The sequence below is a fragment of the Vanessa tameamea genome, chromosome 17 (assembly GCF_037043105.1).
Source record: "Vanessa tameamea isolate UH-Manoa-2023 chromosome 17, ilVanTame1 primary haplotype, whole genome shotgun sequence".
Classification (NCBI taxonomy): domain Eukaryota; kingdom Metazoa; phylum Arthropoda; class Insecta; order Lepidoptera; family Nymphalidae; genus Vanessa; species Vanessa tameamea.
In genome coordinates, this window is record NC_087325.1 from 4108566 (window position 1) to 4129798 (window position 21233).

The 21233-nt window shown below is 32.5% G+C and overlaps 4 protein-coding genes across 4 annotated transcripts; 1 reads left to right on the forward strand and 3 right to left on the reverse strand.

The window, feature by feature from the left end:
- Window positions 1-23: 23 nt before the first annotated feature.
- LOC113400585 (uncharacterized) lies at window positions 24-1117 on the reverse strand. The gene is made up of 3 exons (XM_026640226.2): window positions 929-1117; window positions 711-854; window positions 24-631 (listed from the first exon to the last, which is right to left on the reverse strand). The coding sequence occupies exons 1-3, from the start codon at window positions 1027-1029 to the stop codon at window positions 28-30; spliced, it is 849 nt and encodes a 282-aa protein (XP_026496011.2). The 5' UTR covers window positions 1030-1117; the 3' UTR covers window positions 24-27.
- A 946-nt stretch (window positions 1118-2063) lies between these two features.
- LOC113400420 (early boundary activity protein 1-like) lies at window positions 2064-7502 on the forward strand. The gene is made up of 7 exons (XM_026639977.2): window positions 2064-2194; window positions 3500-3806; window positions 4078-4223; window positions 4407-4994; window positions 5676-5788; window positions 6678-6821; window positions 7116-7502. The coding sequence occupies exons 2-7, from the start codon at window positions 3665-3667 to the stop codon at window positions 7243-7245; spliced, it is 1263 nt and encodes a 420-aa protein (XP_026495762.2). The 5' UTR covers window positions 2064-2194; window positions 3500-3664; the 3' UTR covers window positions 7246-7502.
- Window positions 7503-7583: 81 nt separating this feature from the next.
- LOC113400583 (uncharacterized) lies at window positions 7584-9751 on the reverse strand. Its single transcript, XM_026640222.2, has 2 exons — window positions 8346-9751; window positions 7584-7908 (listed from the first exon to the last, which is right to left on the reverse strand). Exons 1-2 carry the CDS (start codon window positions 9572-9574, stop codon window positions 7671-7673), a joined length of 1467 nt encoding a protein of 488 aa, XP_026496007.2. The 5' UTR covers window positions 9575-9751; the 3' UTR covers window positions 7584-7670.
- Window positions 9752-10860: 1109 nt separating this feature from the next.
- LOC113400581 (pre-mRNA-processing factor 6) lies at window positions 10861-20605 on the reverse strand. The gene is made up of 17 exons (XM_026640217.2): window positions 20352-20605; window positions 20218-20277; window positions 20009-20132; window positions 19797-19927; window positions 18436-18695; window positions 17764-18024; window positions 17053-17246; window positions 16381-16651; window positions 15665-15801; window positions 15509-15586; window positions 15171-15387; window positions 14710-14873; window positions 13725-13901; window positions 13173-13306; window positions 12541-12691; window positions 11930-12040; window positions 10861-11292 (listed from the first exon to the last, which is right to left on the reverse strand). Exons 1-17 carry the CDS (start codon window positions 20444-20446, stop codon window positions 11068-11070), a joined length of 2790 nt encoding a protein of 929 aa, XP_026496002.1. The 5' UTR covers window positions 20447-20605; the 3' UTR covers window positions 10861-11067.
- Window positions 20606-21233: the final 628 nt, after the last annotated feature.

Consider the following 21233-nt stretch of genomic DNA (forward strand, 5'->3'; position numbering starts at 1 on the left):
TAAAAATAATAGATTTAATAAAATTACTTAAAACTTATTTAATTTTTTTTTTCTGTTAGGGTTATTTGTTATTTTTTTCAACATCAGTCTCATGTATTCCTTACTATCAGTTTTATTTTCAATTTTCTGAACTGACAATTTAATAAAGTTTTGTCCAACAAACTCGAGATTTCCTCCATTTGTTTGCTTATTGGATGGCACAAACACTCTGGTTTTCTTATCATTTCTAAAAAGATATGGATTACTAGATAGGTTCATGTCAATATCCATCTGCAAATCTTTTTCTAATACTTTATTACTTTCAAGATTAACACTTGCTGATTTAATTTCATTAACATTATTCTTCTGAAATTTATATTTTTGATATATTTCCTTCACATTGTTACTGATTTTTAGCAAACTGTCCTTTTTTATTCCTAAGCAGCTTGTCTGTATCCCGAAGTAGCTTTTGGTTATTATTCTTAATTCTTTCAAGCAAACTACTGGGATATTGGAAGAATTACATGCTTCGATTATTGACTGGACGACCATTTGGGGTTCGACTAATGCCTCTATTAACACTGCAGAACATTCATTTTTTTCAATAGCACTGCGGCACACTGATATTCCAAACAAAAATCCATCTATTTTTCTAGAAATAACAATAAAGATTATAAATAACAATAATAAGCATTTAAAGGGCATGAAAAAAAAATAGTTATTAGTCTTACTTAAGCGGTGTAGGTTTTGGTCGTTTATTTTTTGGTATCAATTTTAGTTCAGCCCAGTGAGGTTTTTTAAAATCAGGAATACAGATACGATGTTCCATAAGGAGATTACTTAATAAAGTTGCTTCAGCTTCTGATACTGCTGGCCTATAAAGTTATATGCTATAAATAATTGATTAAAATATTAACATTAGATTTAGATCCATATAAAATATTCATACCAGAAGATAGGATCGGGGCGACATATAATATTTTTTAAAGTCTTTTTGATTTTCCCCTTATTAATTGTACCCTTCTTCGTCTTTAATTTCTTTGCTTCCATTTTATTTTAATGATTAAAGCCTATTTAACGTTTAATAATATTACACTATAACCTCAAAATGTAAAATCAGACGTGACAGCGGTAAATATAAACACATCTCAGTTCTCACAAGTTATAAACGTCAAAAAGACATTGACATCTATCAAAAAACTGCGATACATTTTCTCTACACAACTAAAAGCCATTAAACTAAGAATTGAATTTAAATTTTCTCTTCTTAATTGTTGAAACAGATAATTATTATGAAATGTCATAAATATTATTGTTAACATTTTTATTTTACTATAAAAACTCAATAAAATTATTCATACATTTTCTATTTCCGTACAGCTTAGTTACAGTATCTGCCTATAAAACATCTGTATTCAAACCTTGATCTTCGTATTAGTTGCCACGTGAAATTGGGTCATCTTTACACATTATTAAAAATACATATAAAAATTAAATGATAAAAATCAGTGTTTTTCCTTTTGTTGCATGTACAAATTAAGTAAGATAGCTTGATTACAATGATGTCCTTGTGATCGGTTTCGGTCATAACAGTTATACCTAGATTTATGTGCGCAAATCAGTGCGTGGGATAACGAGAGCATTCTCATAATAAAATGGAATAGTAACGAATGGTGAAAGCTTTATGAAACTTCGGCTCCCGCTTGAGGAATTTTAATCATAGTCAGTTTCTTAACTAGACTTAAGCTGCTATTTTTGATATTATTAACCCAACCCTCTAATTAACTAAGAACTTAGAATTGGCCAATTGTCCGCGCCCATTTTTTCCCATCCTTCCCGTCATTAATATGCCTATGTTATAATCAAGATCCTAGGCTACCGTTTAAATGTTAAATTTGATAAAGATTGGTTCAGTGGCTTAGTCGAGATGAGGATAAAGCAGACAGACTAGAGTAACCTTCGAATTTAAAATATTATTTAAAGTCTAATTTACCATAGATATTTTTATTAAAATAAAAAAATACATTAGCGAGTAACTTAGCTTTCATAATTTTTAGCCTACCCACATTTAATTTTCAAATTCACTTCAAATAAATTTAAGTCTTACTTATGACACATTAATAATTTATAATTTTTAGAATAATGTATAACAAATTAAACACAAAAAGTTCTCTTTAAGTTTTGGCATAACAAATATAATATAAGATTATATACGGTGATACTCTTCATTTGTAGCAGCCAGCAGATTCAACAAGAACTTGAAAGATAAAATAATTTATGTACATAAATGTAAATATGTGACAGTGCTATGTTTTATACTAGTTGTTGCCCGCGGCTTCGTTTACGTTTTAGCAGTTGGTCTTCAGATCTTCTATGTCCTTCCTTTCAATCTTTCTCTATTCTCTTTCTTTTCCTGTTCAATCTTACTTCATACCAAATTTCATTAATTTCCGTTCAGTGCTTTGGCGGTGAAAAAGCAACAGACAGACGGTCAGACAGACTAATTGTCCCATTAAAAGTATAGATAACTTATATCGTACGTTTATAATTTTTATACGCTTTTTCGATATTGAAATGCACATATCGTACAAACATACACTTTCTCATTATTATATTTTGACTTATATAAATACGTATTATATCGGTAAACAATATGTAATGACAAACTATATTACTACAAAACACTAATTTTTAATCTTAAATAGTACCTAATACTTGTAAGGTAATATTTACAAGTTCATATTATTTGGTATTTCAATCACTTCCTTAAAATGTAATAAGTGTTTTAAATATCCGACTCGTGAGGTATTTAGTTAATCATATCGTATTATAGACTGGAAAATACATTTTTAAAAAATCAGCATTATTATTAACAATGACTCGAAGGCTATAGACGAAATTTTACAATTAGATAAAATTATACAACCTCGCATAAAAGAGTTGTCAATTTTGTTAATTTGTACGCTTCTAATTATCGCTATTTGGATAGGGCTGTAGTATTACTTGTACCGTAATCCATAATTAAATTGATACATTATGAGTGCAAGTTTCCGTAAGTATTTATCTAGATAAGAGCAATCACGTCAAACAATTCTGAATTTCTAAAACGCAAAATACTGTATTATGTACTCAATATGTAAATATTTTGTACTTCGTATTTAAAATAAGTGCGAAAAATGCATTTCGTATTTTAATAATGATAACAAAGCAATTACTTTGCCTTGCATGTAATTATATTCATAAAGCTCGTCCATTGCTAACTTATGCATGGTACATATTTTACAGTCCTTACAAAATATAATAGTCAATAAATTGTCGATTTATACAAATATCTTATACGACTGATAAGAAATAGATTCTAACTCAAGAGTTTCAATATTTCTAACGTTAATAATAACGAATAAGTTTTATTTCATACGTTTAAAACTTACGAAGATCGAAGCATCGGTATTCTATTTAGAAGAATATCCCTTACTTAGAAATAGGTTGCAAAAAGGTATCATTTTTTGTCGGCGTGCAGGCGGTTAGCGAATACTGTATTGTTCCGGACGGAATAGGGCGGGGCCTGGAATAATGACTGCAGTAAGGGTGCAATGAAAGTTTTACCTGAGATTCGAGTAATGCAACGAGGGTCGTAGTTTCATGTGGTGACTCTCGGTGTTCGGTGTGACGGTTAAATTTCCTGATGAGTTCAAGAGGGAAAATTGAGAAATGGTTATTGTCGGACTGGAGCTCTGGGCACAATAATCATGAAGTGTTAAAAATTAGTGATGTAGTCATTGCAAAATCTGACCGGAAGAACGAAGAAAAAATAGTGGAAGCGGAAGGTAAACCCGGTGTTTTTTTGTGCTCTTCAGTTTCTTTAGACGCGATTTGTACATTTACATCGATACGCGCCTAAATATCATGTCACAGAACATTAAGTTTAGGCACGATTCGATTATTATTAAATCAGCGATTCTTATTTTAATAGTGTAATATTCAGAAGCTTTCATAAGAAGTCTCAGATTGTAATCAAAATAAACATCGATATTCTTATTAAATATGAGGCAGTTACATATAAATAACTAAATAATCAATTTTTTGGTATATTTATAGTTAGGACAGAAAATAGAAATTCGAATGCAAATGAAATTGCTTCGGAAACAGAAAATAAAAAAATCCAAGACGGTGACGATTTTTCACCGAGTACTTCATCCTGGGAACCAACTGACGGTAGTTCGTCATCGGAAGATTCAGATATGGTATGAACGTTTCATTTATTAAAATGACTTTTAATAGATTATTTTTACGATGTTCGTTAATGTTTCTCTTTCTTAAATAAGAATTAATATTATTTCATTATATTAAGTGTGATTCAGTTACCATGGAAATATTAACTTTAATGTATCCAATTATATGTTAATATTAATGACATTATTATTTAGGAGGTGGCACAATCGAAGACTTTAAAAATGGAACAATACATTCGTCAATTCGCTAAAAGAAGAAACAGTAAAAAAGTTCCAACGCCAATGCATCGACCCAACGCAGTTGTAAAAGTTTTACAGGAACGTCAGATTAACAAAAACAATAGAAGTCTTAGCGACACCCGTAAGAGGAAATACCGAGAAATTCTAACTAATAACAAATCACTACCTGACTCTACACGAAAAAATGTATCGCCGCCAAAAGATGCCGGCGAAACCATAAATATTAATAAGATCGAAATATTTAAGATAAAGGCAAGTTTCGAAGAATTATTTCAAATGCTCAATGATATGAAACCGCAGTCGAAAGATCAAAACTACACTGGCAGTCATAATAGGGATGAAGTGGTGCACGTCAGTAAAAGTAAAATCCTCGATGAAAACGAAGTAGTGGGTAATGCGAGCTACGTTGAACATAGCGATAGAAGCCAAAGCGAAGAATCGAATCGTTCAGATGATAACGTCTTAATTACCAATAAATATCACAAAGCACGAATGTCACCAGAGAACCAACAGAAAACCGATTCTCACAAAGAAAGTGAATGGGTAAGTAATTAATTATAATCTATACTAATATTATAAATTCAAAAACTCTGTCTGTCTGTAATTGATCATTCACAGCCAAACCATAAAACCGAAAATGATAAAATTTGATAGGATTAAGCTTGAACTCCAAGAAAGGAAATAGGCTACTTGGATTTGATGCAAGCGAAGCCGCGAGCGATCAGAGCCGTCTCAAGCTATATTGGAGCCCTTGGGCACTCATGAATTTGGGGCCCTTTTGGTAGATATTCACTACCAACATTATGTACAAATAATTTGCTTATAGTCAGGCCTTAAGTATAGTTTCAAATGAACGGTGCGGTAAATTTCGTAAATTCGTAGGAATGTAATTGATTGTACAATCTTATGGCTATTTTATAGTATATCTATTTCTATCATGAAGAGCACGTCTTTCTACTTTTAATATCGACTGTCGTCAGTAGGCTTTTTTGATAAATATGTTAGTTATTTCTTACAAATATATCGCTTTCGAAAATATACATAGCTCAGTCAAAGTGAGCACAAACGCGTGAAGGAAATTGTTGGTTCTTCGGGGCCCTTACAGAAAGGGGGCCCTGGGCACGTGCCCCAGGTGCCCTATGGTAAAGACGGTAATGCGAGCGATAACTAGTAGTTAATATTTCACAGCCTTTAAGTTGTATTTCAATTAGGATATAATTTCAGGTACCAATTGGAAGTGGGAAAACATTAATACATAAAGACAAATACAGAAAAGTTAACTGGAAATCATACACAATCGCAACGCGGTCATTGTTACTAGCCACATTTCCGAGAAGGTATGTAATGACTCTTTTTAGACTTTAAATGGGAATAATATTATGTAATACTGTCTGATCCGCGACTTTAGACTCGTGGTATTATAACTTTTTTATCGAATGGTGCGATACATTTTACAAAAGTAGCTTATACTTCTTAGACATATTTATCATATTGGTAAATATTAGTAATTTTGTCTATGTCTAAATCCTACTGTCTTTGATTACATAATATGTTTACGATGTAATACGTCTTAGTATATATAATACACTTAGTAGGTAGGCTCTATGCCGGAGGATTTTGTAGCAATAATCAGTATTATTATACTAATTAATATAATATAGTTAATTTTATTAAATCTAGCAGTTAAATAAAATAAAAAATTACTACTTCGATATTTTTAAACTTTCTTTTGATAATAATATAATTACCATTTAAGTGAGCCCTTTGGTAGGGATCTATTTTCCTGTTTGAAGTCCAGGTAGAGATTTGTTGTTAGTCAGAGTTCCTTGGTATTTTGTTTTACGGGTGTCATTAAGATTTCTATAGTTTTCGAATCTGGGTTTCTAAAAACTTTTACAATCGCGTTGGGTCTATTCATTGATAAAATGAAAGCTGTGTGACGTCTTCATTGATTACTTTTTTAAGATAGATTTTTATAACTCATTGTAATTTTTCTTTTCTTTGGTACAAAACATATTTTGTATGTATCCAGATTCTTCATAACTGCAAAGAACAACAGTCAATTTTATTGCTTCACTTTCCTTATGGGTTATTTGAAGAACTATAAAATTACCCAAAAACATTTATTTGTAAAGGCACGCACTCACACACTTATAACAGTTTCATAATCTGTATATATTTTCATAATTCTTCCGATCATATTAATATCGAATATTTTACTTCTAGGATATTAGCGACGCACTCCTTAACAGGCAAGCGGTCACCGGCTTTTCTTAATAAACCACCAAAAATGTGTCTCGATCCGAAGATAGTTTCGGACATCATCATTGAAATCACATCTAAATTCAAAGTTAAGGAAAATTTAGTCAGGTAAGTGATAATTTTTTCTTTATCTATGAGACATAAAAACTTTGTAAGATTATCTACGAAAAATTGTCTATATTCAGTAAACGTAACTTCAAAGACAGGATAGATTACAAGAAAATGTAATCTCTCCAATTGAATCGTATTATTATTAATTAAACATACAAAATTACAAATGTTAAATATGTCAATTAATATACCATAAATACATACTTACTATTTTTTTTTTGTTTTGGCTTTTATTTGTGCCAAGAGAGCACAGATTAAACTTACTAGACAATGAACAAATAAATATTTCAGGGGAATAATAACAACGAAATGCGCCGATGAGTGTAAAATGTACAAGATGAGATTAAGAAATAAAAATATTCAACTAAAGGGACTCAAGGAACAACCACAAAAACTCAAAGCAGAATCTAAGAAGGGATAACATCTAGTTGATATGTTTTTATGAATGACCAAAGGATATTTTAATAATTAGCGTCAGCAGTAACATTACTTCAACTAACCTGTAATATTTTTTTTTACGATTATTTAACATTGCCAATTCTTTGGTATTATATTAATATATAAGTTAAGTTAATTTTATTGACTACCATTGTACCATTAATACTCATTATTATTATGGTTTACCCTTGATGAATGAATTGTAAATTTTTACTAATTTTAAGTTTTCAATTTCTAACGTACACCTGTTACTGTGAAAAAAGTATAAAATTAAATATTTGTAAATTCTTTGATTTAATTGTTTTTTAATAAAGAGCTTCATAAAAAAATGAACAAATATATTAAGTTACAAAAATGTAATATTATAGTATAAATAATAATTTAAATTGAGTAACAATAGAGTGGTTATTAATTTCCTTGTTGGAAGATGCCAAGGGGTAAGAGAATCAAATCCGTGTTGGTGCTGGCGATGATGGCTCTCATCAGCATCATGTCATCTGGGGTATATCTCCAACCACTGAGTTGACCCAGGCTTTTTAAATTTGGACATGTTTCCATCAATAGTTCAACCGTGTCTTGGGTTAAACGAGGCGCGTTAGGGAACCAAATTGCCTCCAAGTTATCGAACCTATACCGCCGAAGCATCCTGAAATTAATATTAATAACGGTTTAACTTTAAAATATAATCACACTCTTCGACATGTTGCTGAACTTCTCAGAATTTATACCTATAAAAAATTGTATTTTTAATTCCGGACAAAATTCTTAAGCATTATTTAAATACGTTTTTTTTTTAAATATAATAAAGTAGAAGTCAAGTCATAGCCTATATGTAACGACCCACTCGTCTTTTTTAGTAGAAGGTTTTTATTACACCACGATGTTTTCCTTCACAGCGGAACCCGAGATAAATTACAAATAAAAATAAAACCCATTAAAATTCAGTAATGCTTCTCTCCTTACCTGCAATCTTCGAGTAAGTTAAGAGTTAGCCATTAGTCCATCTCGACAAATTTTATTAAACCTTATTATAAATACTAACTAAGATCTATAAATAAAACAAGTAAACGACGCAAAACTTACCGCGCCATATCTTGGTCGTCTAATTTAATCTCATCTCCAATGATTAATTTTTTAAGTTTCGGACTTCCTGTCATAAGATATTTCAAACAAGACGCTGACAAATTACCCTGTATGATCTCAATATGTTCAAGTTTATTAAAGGGAACTTCTTCCTCGTGCGTCGCAGTCTGAATCGAGTAGAATTCAAGACTTTGTAAATTTTGACATGTTTCCGCTATTCTCGTAAAATTAAACGAACCGAGGGAACCGGACAGCATAAGTGTCACAATTTTATAACCTATCTTATCGAGTAATTGGTGTAGTTCATGACACTGAAACTTATTTAATTTAATTTTATTTATAGTACTTAAATCTTTAACCATTTGTAGTACTCCTTGATCGGGTTCTTCTAAGTAAATTGTTTCTACAATCGGACACAATGCAATTATAGCTTTCATTGTTCTCGTGTTGGTTTGATAGTCGTGTATGTATTGTAATTTTGTCTTAAATCCCGGCGGACATTCATTGTTGTGTAAGTAATACAACGCCTTTCCCACGAACGAGTAGCTTCCGAGATTCGTTAGATTAGGTAGTTTACGTATTAAAAGAGCAACGTCTGTGTGATCTATGTTTTCCTCTCCGTACATTCCTATATTTACAACCGTTAAACTCTGAGTCAGCTGTGGATTCCCAGTCAGCATAGCATCAATACCGATTTCTGTAATATCGGTTTCACCTGATACATCGAGTAACTTTAAAACTTTATTATTTTCACCTATAAACTTGAGCACTTCGTCGTTCGCTATGTAGGGTATATTTAAAGCAGTTAAATTGACCAGGTTTCTTATTATGTCGTATAAAAGCGAAAGCTGCTCATCTTTTACCCAGACACCTTTTAAATTGAGAGTTGTCAGGTGGCGACCTTGTTCTGCAATCAGTTCAAGAACTTTTCTGTAATAGTGACAGGGGAACATGCCCGTGGCTAAGCTCTTTACATTCTCTTTTAGGAGCAATTTCATCGTATAATATCTGATAGACGGATCCAGATATTCGGAGCCTAGAATTAAATTGAGAAGATCTTGAAAAATATCACTCGTCGCTCCCATACTCTCGTAGTAAGATGACACCATCGCAAACGGTAGGGCTACATCTTCATCGGCAGTCACTTGCGTCAAAGTGTGGATTAATTGTCTAGCTACTAATGATAAAGTTATTTCTTGCAACGGCGCAACAGGACACTTCGGCGACATTTTCACTTCACTTTGTTTATTTATCAACTACAATATCACTTTCACTTTTAAATTAAACCCCACTACTTTTTCAATTATATTAAAAGCATTACAATATAGTGTTTCGACTTTCGATTTTCAGAACAGAAAGAAATGAAAAATTCGTGAAGCTATTTAGCGCACGCGCATCCCGCCGTTGGCAGCGCGCCAACACTATATAATTCAAACTCACACAAACCCTACCTTTATTTATAGAACTTTTATATGCAAAACGTGTTTACAGCTTACACTGTACATAATAGACAATCTAATTTAGTAATATCGAAATACAAATCATACAAGTCATTTATTGAACTTCGCGCAAGTATACTAATAGATAAAACTTTTATTCATGCAAATGTATATGTACGGTTGACATAAAAATCTTACTAGAATATTTTTATGTAATATATCTATTAGAATGTATACGGTTTTGTTTATCCTTCTAAATTAAAAAAGAAAAACACAATCTAGACTCTAGTTTATATTGTATTATGGAATACATTAATTTACAATTAATGTTTAAACGATAACATAGACTTTTTTTATGCAATTTGTTTATGACAATGAAAACAAATCTATTTTTAACGTATAATACTTATCTTACCTTTTAAATGATCATAAAAATTACTTATCTAGAAAATATTTTCATCATTTAATTTTGGGGACCTATGTGAATATCGAAATGAATGCTAATAGAAGTTAAAAAAAAACGACGTTTATAAAAAAATACATTTGCTTATTTGCCTTTGCCGTATTAGAGGTACAGACAATAGAAACCAAACTGACTAACTGATGGTATGGAAATATGTAGTAAGTTTAATTTGATAGTTTTGGAAAATTTTCCAAAGATAAAGCTACGATTATTCGACTACACGGAATCAACAAACTTTTACTAACAATCATATCATATTAGATAGGCTTGCGTAAGGAGGGGGAGGGGATTGCTAGATGTTAGGTATCTCATGTCATTTTCTGTATCCATGACAACATATTAGCAAAATCTTATGAAGAAGATATTTTTTATGATACATAAAGAGAAATACTTAGAAGTATTATATGAAAGGTAAAATGTTTGTACTGTTAAACTATTTGCTAGTATATATGTATTTAATACAGGTATTTAATAAATGCAGTAATTATTATTTTTAAACTCATAGATAGTTAAAGGATATGTACAGTATTTTGATCTACAACTCTGAAACTAAATTTCTTTTAGAGTAATAAATGTGACAATTATTTTCAACTAAAAAAACAAAGATAGGATTGGGTGACAATCAATTTTATTTAAAACGCTTAATAACGATAAAACTGTAAATGTCAATTTTTTTTAAACACTTGTAAGATTTCTTTTGTAGTAATAACAACACCAATTTTATAGAGTTTATGTGAGTACATCAAACATCTAGATACTCTGTGCTGTATTTTACACGATAGCTACAGATAAAATATTATCTTATACCTGTTTAAATAATCTATGTCGGAACGGGTAGATTTTTCGCAACTAGCAGAAGTATTTGTTCAGTACTGAAGCACCAGTTGACGATATCCTTGGAGACCTTGCACCAGTGCTCGCCGTGGTGCGGTTCCGCAGCTTTGCACCGAGTCTTGACGTCCTCTTGTTGCTGCTCGTTGCCGTGCAGCAACTCGAATTTATAGAAGAATGCCCAGGCGTCGCCTAAGTCAGGGTCGATTTTAACCTATTTATAAATTAAGAAAAATATTAGAAATTGTATTATTAATCTTCGTGATAATTTGAAAGTTTTATTAAATGGAAACTGATGCTGTGATGGTTTTAAATGAAGTGGAAAGTTTATATTCTGACGTTATACTTTGTAAATTGGATTTTTGAATGGTCGAAACGTACCACGAATATTTATGACGTCACAATGTTGATGTGCTTATGATTATTATGAGAACAAGAATAAAACGATATCGGACCGACCCGGGCTTCGAACCCAGGCCCTCGAAATTTGAAGCTTTATAATAGGCAATTAAACCAGCGCGAATGTAATTAATAAATTATAAACGATATAAAATGAATCACTCAAGTCACGGAAACAAAAATATTATTACATGCCCTTGGGAACTATCCGCGCTTCATCGTAGATTATGTAAACACATATAGGTACCTTTTCAATTATTATGAAATGAAAATTCCGTCTAAATTAAAACAACAATAAATATACAAGAGAAAGAGAGGCAAGGGCGCTTGGAGGGGGGAGGGGGGTCACTACGTTTTTTTGCCAGTTCACTCTATTGTATACCGCGTATAGGAACTTCGTTCCAATAAGATAAGAATAGTTTAATTAAAAAGTTTTGTGACAATACACTCACAGTGCGGTTGAACCACTCGCGACACTTGTTGAGCTTCCTCTCCGTCCAGAACAGCTGCGACACGGCCAGCAGCACGTGCGCGTCGTGCTCGCACTTCTTCAGCGCGTCCACCTGCACACGGACGCGTTACTAGTATACTCACTTGCTACAACGCCCTAACACAACGACGGAATGTTTTAAAGTCTGTAACCTATCTCGATTATGGACTATCTAAGGCAAAACGTTCATTTGTAATTGATCTGCTAGATCCGGAGATTTAGCTGTTCAAATAAACCATAGACCAAAACTCTTGAGGTTTATATATAAGTTTAGATTTATTATGCAGTACTTCGCGCGTTGGATGGCAATCTTTGGCGTGGATAAACGATCAACCGAATCGGTTTCTTATGAACGCTGTCACAACGGTATGAGTTAAAAACCTGTAGAAGAGCTAAAAAAGCTGTAAAAAAAACACTGACGAGTCTATATGTTATGGCTCTAAATATATACAAACAGAACCACATCTTCCAGGTTTTGCGAGTATTTCAGAAAAAAGGTAGAAAGATTCTATTCAATAACCTATCTCAAGAAACGACCTTCCCCCACAACCTACTTAACTCTCAAGTACTCACACTCTTGGTCTTGCGCTGCGGACGCGCCTCCATGAAGATGGCGTCGGCCCACAGGCGGCCGGCGGTGGGGCAGTCCTGCAGGGCCTTGGCCAGCAGCGAGCCCGCCACCTCCGCGCAGCCCGCGCGCCGCTCCAGCCGCACGCTCTCCAGCCTGCGCACAGACCACTATTGCACCAACGTCCGAAACTAAACTACTTAGACGCTGCCGCCCTAACCCATCCTACAAGTTATAGCACCCACCGATATTATTATTAGGTAATCGTAGACCATTTCAATCGACGGATTAAAGATAAACAAATCTTAGATTTTCATATTCCATGCGATTCGCTAGCCAAACGCTACAAACAGATATTTATTATTGTATTTTTTTATAATTCAACGCTATTCGGTTTAAATACTTTAATTTTCTAAGTACCTAACAAATTTTATAAGTATTTTTTATAATAATTGAGTATGTACTGTTTAAGACAATGTTAGAGTTCCTCAGATACAAAACTGCGGTGAGTTTTAAGAAAAATAATTTAATTTTGAATATATATATCCTATATGCTTCTTATTACTCTATTTCTTTTACTTGATATACGATATGGCCACAATTACATCGATAAAAATTATATAAGTAGAATACATACCATAAGTCTGGATTCTTAGGATTTCTAAGCCTCGCTTTCTCTAAAACAGATCTGGCTTTTGTGACGTGTTTTAATTTCTCTTCTAATCTTGACAATAAGATCCACATCGGTACACACGTTGCGCATTTTTTCAACTAAAAACGTACAGAACATATAAAACAAAATTGTGCGTCTCGGGATGACCGACATAAGTGATAACTTAAACTGTCCGAAATACGGCTAGCGCTGTGGGTTAGAGTGAGATAGGAGGAGCCTGCCTACCGCTGCCGTATGCGTAAGAGAAAGGGAAGCCAGACAGACGGAACCGTAACGCGTCACGTAACGATGCGGTTTACCCTCATAAGAAGATATCACTTCAAAAAATAAAAACATATTTTTAATAATGTTCTTACGACATGAACATAAATTATAATATAAAATTGTAGATATAAATCTTAAGAAATGTTAGAAAGACATTTGTGTGTCCATATTATTTTTTGTAACATCATATGAGTCTGTTGTCTATTGCTAAAATAGTTTTAAATCATAGATAATAGAAACAACTGTACTTACGCCCTGGGAGTAGGTGTTATGTGCGTCATCGTCTTTCGCCATTTGTTCTTCTATTTGACCCTTCATCATGTACAGTTTAGCATAATCGCTGAATACTTTGATTGCTTCTTCCAATAGATTCAAAGCAACGTCGAGGTTGTTTAATGCCCATTCCAGTTTAGCTGATTTTATCATTACCTGTAAATTGTTATTTTTTTTTATATATGTTTTTATATATATCTTGGAGGTCTCGAGCATAGACGTGGATGGATATAGAATAAGGGGACCAAAGAAACGATGGATGGATTGTGTGAAAGACGGTATAGCTGGAGATAATGTATGGAAGAAGTCATGCTTCGCTGACGCCAAATAAAATTGGGATAATGGCAGGAGGATGAAGATGATGTTTTTATATACTTATTTCTAATCGCGGCTTCGCATATGTATGAGGTAAAGCAGCGTGGTCAGTTGTTAGGTACCGCTTGCTATTTTGTGTAGCTTTAGAAACGTGTTTCATGATCGGTTGAGTAGTTTAAGCGTAAAAGCGTAACAAAGAAATAAACAAATGAACTCATTTTCACATTTATAATATTAGTTAGTTTAATAAAGTTAGATATGTTTCATGCAACTGTTTTCGATCTATATAAGTAAAAATAGATTAAGTTTCAGATTGTCACGTCCCACTAAAGCCTCTCCCTTAGAGTAGAAGAATTGGAGGCAATTCCACCATACTGCTCCAACGCGGTTTGGGTGGAACACATATGGCAGTTTTTTTTTAAATTAGACACACGCCGGATTTATCAGGACTTTTTCCTTCATCGCCGAGCATGAGATGAATTATAAACACAAATTATGAACATAGAAATTCTATAGCTCTTGCCTGGGTTTGAACCCGCAATCATCGGTTAAGATACACTCGTTCTTACTACTTGGTCATCTTGGCCCTCTATATAAGTCCAGCAAATGAAATATAACAGTTTAGTCTTTATGAAATGTATAATATTACCCGTGGAGTAGGAGCAGAAGCCCTAGCCTTGGCCAAGAGACGCCTAGCTCTATCGTACTCTTTGTTCTCACTTTCCAATTTAACAGCAGCCAGCCAAATCTCCTCAGAGTTGGGATTTGCTTGGAAAGCCAGTGAAAGAATACCTCGGGCGGCTGGTACGTCGCCTGAAAATATTTCTCATTATATATTCTTAGTCTAACAGAAGTTTCTAATTCTTTTTTAAATACAAAACAAATGTATACATTCACAAATACAAGTATATATTTTGACGAGATGTTTTAATAAATCGAATAGTGAATTTATAGTTATATAGTTTATTAATAGACTTCTCCATATGAAATTTAAAATATTTTAAAACATTTTTTTCATCATGACAGTAGATTGCCGGTGAAATGACAAAACTAGAGTAAACACATCGCTTTTTTTATTAAATAAGAAAAAATATATACTCTGTTTCGTACCTGCTAACCATTTGGATTTGGCTCCCATGAGCCAAAGTACCTCGCTCTTCGGGCAATGAGCCACCGCTCGTTGTAGCAACGCTTCAAGACTAGCCCGAGTACCATGCTGTTTTTCGAGATATGCAGCTCTTAGCCATATTGACTTTTTAGACGGGAACACGGACAGTGCGTAGCCGTACACCGCGCGTGCGCATTCATATGCGCCGTCGTTCGCACACTGTAATTAAATAAAACTGTTACTACTTTAAAAATGTAAAATGTCGTTGAAAAACAGGAATAAATTAATAAATGGAAGTTACTACAGATTATAGGACATTAAAAAAAACTTTTCAACTTACCGCTTCAGCATCTTCCATCCAAGTATGCTTTTGATCTTCCGTTTCGATCCCGGTACCTATCACCGCGCGAATGATTGCCTAAAAAGATAAATTAAAACGTAAGTAAATATATTTTTTACGTGATTAATAACATAAACTATTTATTACTAGTTTTACCTGACACGTGTGAACTGCCCCCGATTTCTCAGCTTCCATTGCTTCTTTAAACCAATGCTCCCTGTTGATTTCGACACCATTCGCGCTAAGAGAAGTTATAGCACGGTCTATGATCTTCTCTACCATGTGAGTGTTGCCTGTGTGCAATAAAATTGTAATTGTAATATTTTTTTTGAGAATGGTATTTTCAATGAGGCACAAAGACGTAGGCCTATAAGATAGGTAATACTTGTAATTACATTATTACGAGAGGCAAATTTAAATGTTACAGACAAAACTTTTTCAAATCATAAAGAGTCCACTGCCAATTAACGGTGAAGGATTGTGAATCAGCATTTTATTTGTGTATTATTAAAAACAGTAGCACGGATTGTTTATGACGTGGCCATATGTATATGTACGGTAACATACTCGACATATTACTACGATTAACTATATATTCTGTATTTAGTACACTTACTAAATACTTACTTATAGTGATAAGTAACCAAGCAAGTCAAAATACGTTTTCTCTCTACTAGCAAGTGTTTTATTTTTAAATAAATTGGTTGATTTTATTCTAAACCTCTTTTACTTTGAATAAATATTTCTGAGAATGAATTTACAATTTTTTTAATGTAATTGTAGCATTAAAAAATGTTTTCGTTCTAAATATAATAATATCAGAACATGCTTAAGTGGGTTTAAATTACATAAATAAAATAAAAAATACTTACCATGAGCTTCTTCCAGTTTGGCAGCTGTAACCCAAATCTGTCGATCAGTGGGTATATTTTCACGAGCTTTATTCAACACCTTCCTCGCATTTTCATAACTCTCCAATCTGGCCAATGCTAGCCAAAGTTCAACACTGGTGGGACAACACTCGACAGCTCTTGATAGCAATATTCGTGCATCTTCCGGATTTTCCAATTCGACCGCTGCTTTCCAAAGACGCACAGAGTTGGGTATATGTTCTAGTGCCTTGCGATATACTCGGCGTTTCGCCTGGTTTCGATAATATGGAAAAAATATGTAGATATAGCCAAAATATTTTAAAAGCAATCATTGCAAGAGATTATAATAATAATATATTTCATGTCATTTATCTAAAGATAATTTGTTATGTATGTAACACATAGAACATTAGCAAAATATAGTACAATCAAAATACTTCATAAAAAAGTTAAATATAAATTACAATTTGACGTTATTAAGAAATGACTGGTAAACGGAAACTGTACTTAATAGGATAAAATGTATTAATGTAATGTAGAACAGTAATTATTATATGTAGCTGTGTGTTAATGTATTTTTTTTAATGCTACAGAGTTTATTTCAAGTTTCTATTTAAATAATTCAGAGATTGCGATATAGTTTTATAACGAATTACTAAAGGTCAGCTCTACCTTTGTTTCCTGTTCCAAATCAGCTGCTTTCACCCAAACACGAACGCTGTGAGGCAAATTCCTCGCCGCGTGCGCGATCACGGCTCGCGCGGTGTCCGGCGGCTGCAGGCGCGCCGCCTCGAGCCAAAGTTCTTCACTGCTTGGATTCACTTCACAGCCTTTCATGATTAGATTTCGTGCCGATTGAATTTTACCTGAAATTTTATTTGAACGTGAAAAACTTAAATTTATTGGACGTCTTATTATTTATAAACTTTATGTGCTAATGTCTTGCTGACCGATTTAGGTCATAGCTACTTTTAAGGCAGGATAGTCAACCGCGCGGGCCATATTATAATGCACAATCGTGTAAATGACGAAACAAGTACATGCTCTATTCTGCCGGACCGGAAAGAATTCAGACGCCAGGACCAGGTTCTTTACATGCTTTCTTAGACACAGAAGTTTAAACACTGCTAATTCCCAGACTTATGGCTGCTACTGAGAATTGATCCATATAAAAACACAATAACTTTTTTGTCACGACCCAGCATTTAAGCCCAGTACTTTGGAGACTCTGCTACCTTATATGCTAACCACTAGACCAACAACTCTCTTAATGTATGTCACGATATTATAAGAAAATTAAAAAGAAACAAATTTAAAAACAAAATAATAGTAAGATAACTCAATTTAGCTCCTTTTAAAAGCATAATGTCTCAGTTTATTTACCTGTGACTTCTTCTAATCTTGCACTAGCTATCCATGCAGGAGGGTGGTTAGGATTTGTCTCTCGCACAGACTTCAATAGCAGCCTAGCTTTTTTTATATCATTTATGTCACCTCCATAAGTCGGGATCATTGATTGTAAATCGGTAAGATAACCTTTTGGATCCACGACGGTTTGGCCCGTCACTGAATCAGATACTTGGGATAGCTTTACCGTCATAAGTGTGTTCCTAGCTTGACCTATTTTCCTGAGATCTAAATCACCTGTGAAATAAAGAACAACATTAGTGATTCTGTCATTAATAAATTTAAAAAGTAGTTTTAAAGATAAATTAATGAGTCTTATTAGTCAAAAATTAGGTGAACGACTTATTCAAATAATAATTAATTATACTATAAGTACTAATAATATACTTTATACTTTTCGTCTAGAATATCTTGTACAGCAATCCTTGTAATTTTACTATGACTATCACAGATTTTGACTCCACACACATTATTTTTGTGTTGTACAAATCTTAAAACGAATTATGAGCCATACTATACAAAACTCCGTCAAAAAAGGTACTACTGTTTTAAAGTAAATAGTTCATATTTTTACTGTGTGTCATACTTATTTTTAAATTATATACATAATCAGTATCTATGAAAAGGGAAAAATTTAATTGTTACTACCTGAAGGAGTCAACATTCCAGGTGTCATTACACCAGGCATCATAGATGCTAAACCAGAGCTAGGATCAATCGTTGATGAGGATTCACCACCAAGATTGCGAGACAATACACTATCAGGTAGAGGTGTAAACCTCTCAGCTCTGGGATTACGTTGCTTTCTATTTCTTGCATCGCCTACTTCTGGTATAGCTGCCCATTCATCTTCGGATACCATTTTCAATTCACGTTTCAGATCTGAGAATTGCTGCTGAATCTTTGGCCTATGAATAAATATATGGTATGTTACATTTAAACATATTTAAATATCTGTAGCAATACTTATATTTCTTTGCCTGATTTGATGTTTGTTTATTTCAATAACTTTGTGGTGGACTTTTATTGCAAGATGTGATTGTTAAGCTCTTTAAAATTAAATCTACTTACATTAATAGTAAATAATAATATGGTATTATTGTGACTGTCTATATTTACAGAACAATAAACACTGCATTGAAATTTAAGTTATTCAAAATGTTTTTGTGACATTTTAAAATCTTATTTCATAATATTTATAGTAAGTGTTACACTGATTAAGCCTATATTATATAGTAATATATATATATATAGTATACTATTTATACAATGACTTTTATTAATTGGTCAAAACTAACAATAACATTAACTACAAGTATTTATATAATATTTATGTTTAGTAATTTTTTTTTTGGGTTATAATTAGTGGGACTGACAAATGGGCCACCTGATGGTAAGTGTTCACCACTGCCTTTGGCAGTGGATATTGGTGCTGTAAGAAATATTAATAGTATACTATATATTTACATCACACTAAGGCTCGACCAACCTCGAAAGAGAGGATATCATGTCTCTTATGCCTTCAGTTACACTAGTAAACTCACCATTCAAACCAGAACACAACAATAAAAAGTATTTATCCAAATGGATTTGCACAAAGCCCCACCATTGAGTCTTATTATAGATTTTCATGATCATGTTAACTTGACATAACTTTTTTATTCTACATGACCTTAATTGCAATAAAACAAAGTTACTTGAACATACCAAGAAAAACATTATTAATAATTATTAACTAATAACATCTTGTTTACAATTTTTGTTACACATCATTTAATATGCTGACATATTAGGAGCCTGAATCATACTTTCAATATTTTCTGTTGCAATTGTAGCAACTAAAATCAAATGTTTCTGTTAAGTACTATGGTTGATATATTTTCATGATAAGATTATAATTAAAGTAGTTATGGTTGAATAAATTTATTAAAATTCATTAATATTGACTGCCCCTTAATGAATAAAAATAAATCTATTTTAAATTATTAATAAATTTATTAACTTATTACCTTTCTTGACGATATCTCTCTAAATCTTCTTTAAGGCGTTTTTCTCTGTATTCCTTTCTTTTTTCATCCATCCTTTTGTCAATTGATTCATAAATAGCATCAGCCTCTGCATCATCTTTGTCATAAGGATCCTACAAATAATACAATTATTTACTAAATTACTATCTATTAATAAAAAAAAATATATATTAAATATGATTGATTTTAAATACCTTCGAAAATAATGAGCCACTGTAACCTGAAAACTCGTCATAATTGGAGTCATTTAAGTCTTCGTCGTCATCTTCTTCCTCAGTTTTTTTGCGTTTAGCAGCTGGTGGTGCATGTCGATCATCACTACAATATTAAAACCAAATTTTTAATTAAGTAATTGTTAAATAAAATAAAAATATAGTTACTTAGATAATTAAAAGCTACTTACGATATATCGTTAGCATCTCTCGCTGGACCAATATCAGACCGAGTTGTGAAGCCAGTAGCACTGTAATATAAAATTAACAATTATTTATTGGTTTCTTATACGATAAATATTTATACAAATAGAATCAAACATACCCTCTACCAACACCAGCAACATAACCTAAGGGAGCCGGAATCCCTAGGAAATGTTTTTTATTTTTGTTGACAAAAGCTTGAGGCGGGACAGACATATTATGTACTTTTTGTACACGTTAACTAAAATAAAATGATTATTTATGTTTAATAATAATAAGCCACCAAAGGCACATACACTTATAGTTGATAAATATTATAAAACGAATCTAATAAATCCATTGAATAAATCTTGCTACATTATACATTGATATTGACATTAGACAGTTCTCATTTGACAATATTGATATATACAGAGAACGTTTCAAAATGCTGCCCTCTCAAATTAGTTTAATCAATGATAACAATTAAGTTTCATTTAAGTTATCGATTTTTCGTTTGGATACAATTATATTAACTACAAATTTTACAATTGAAATGTACAAGATAAATATGAATTCTGTAATTTTCTTGATATAATTCATTTTAGAAAATAAATAATAATTGTGTTATTGTAGTAAGATTGTTCTTTTCTAAATGCTTAATAAAGAGTAAAAATTCACTACATTTTCATGAACAGATAAAACAAATTATTTATCGATCATTACTATCAACTTCCATATATAAGGGTTCATTGATATATTTACTTATTTTATTTTCTAGTTAATTGTGATAAATATTTATAATTCATTTTTCATTTATGATCAACACTTATCGTGGGAACTGCCGATAAGTAACTTGAGCAAAAAATTCATCGCTCTTTATCGTCCTCATTAAAGGAGCATTTGATAGAATCAATGATAATCATTGTATGTGCACGAGACGTAAGGATAAGCTAATAACGCCAAGTTTTCGACGGGCCAGGTAGACAGACCCTATATATTTATATAGCAGTATAGAAGTATA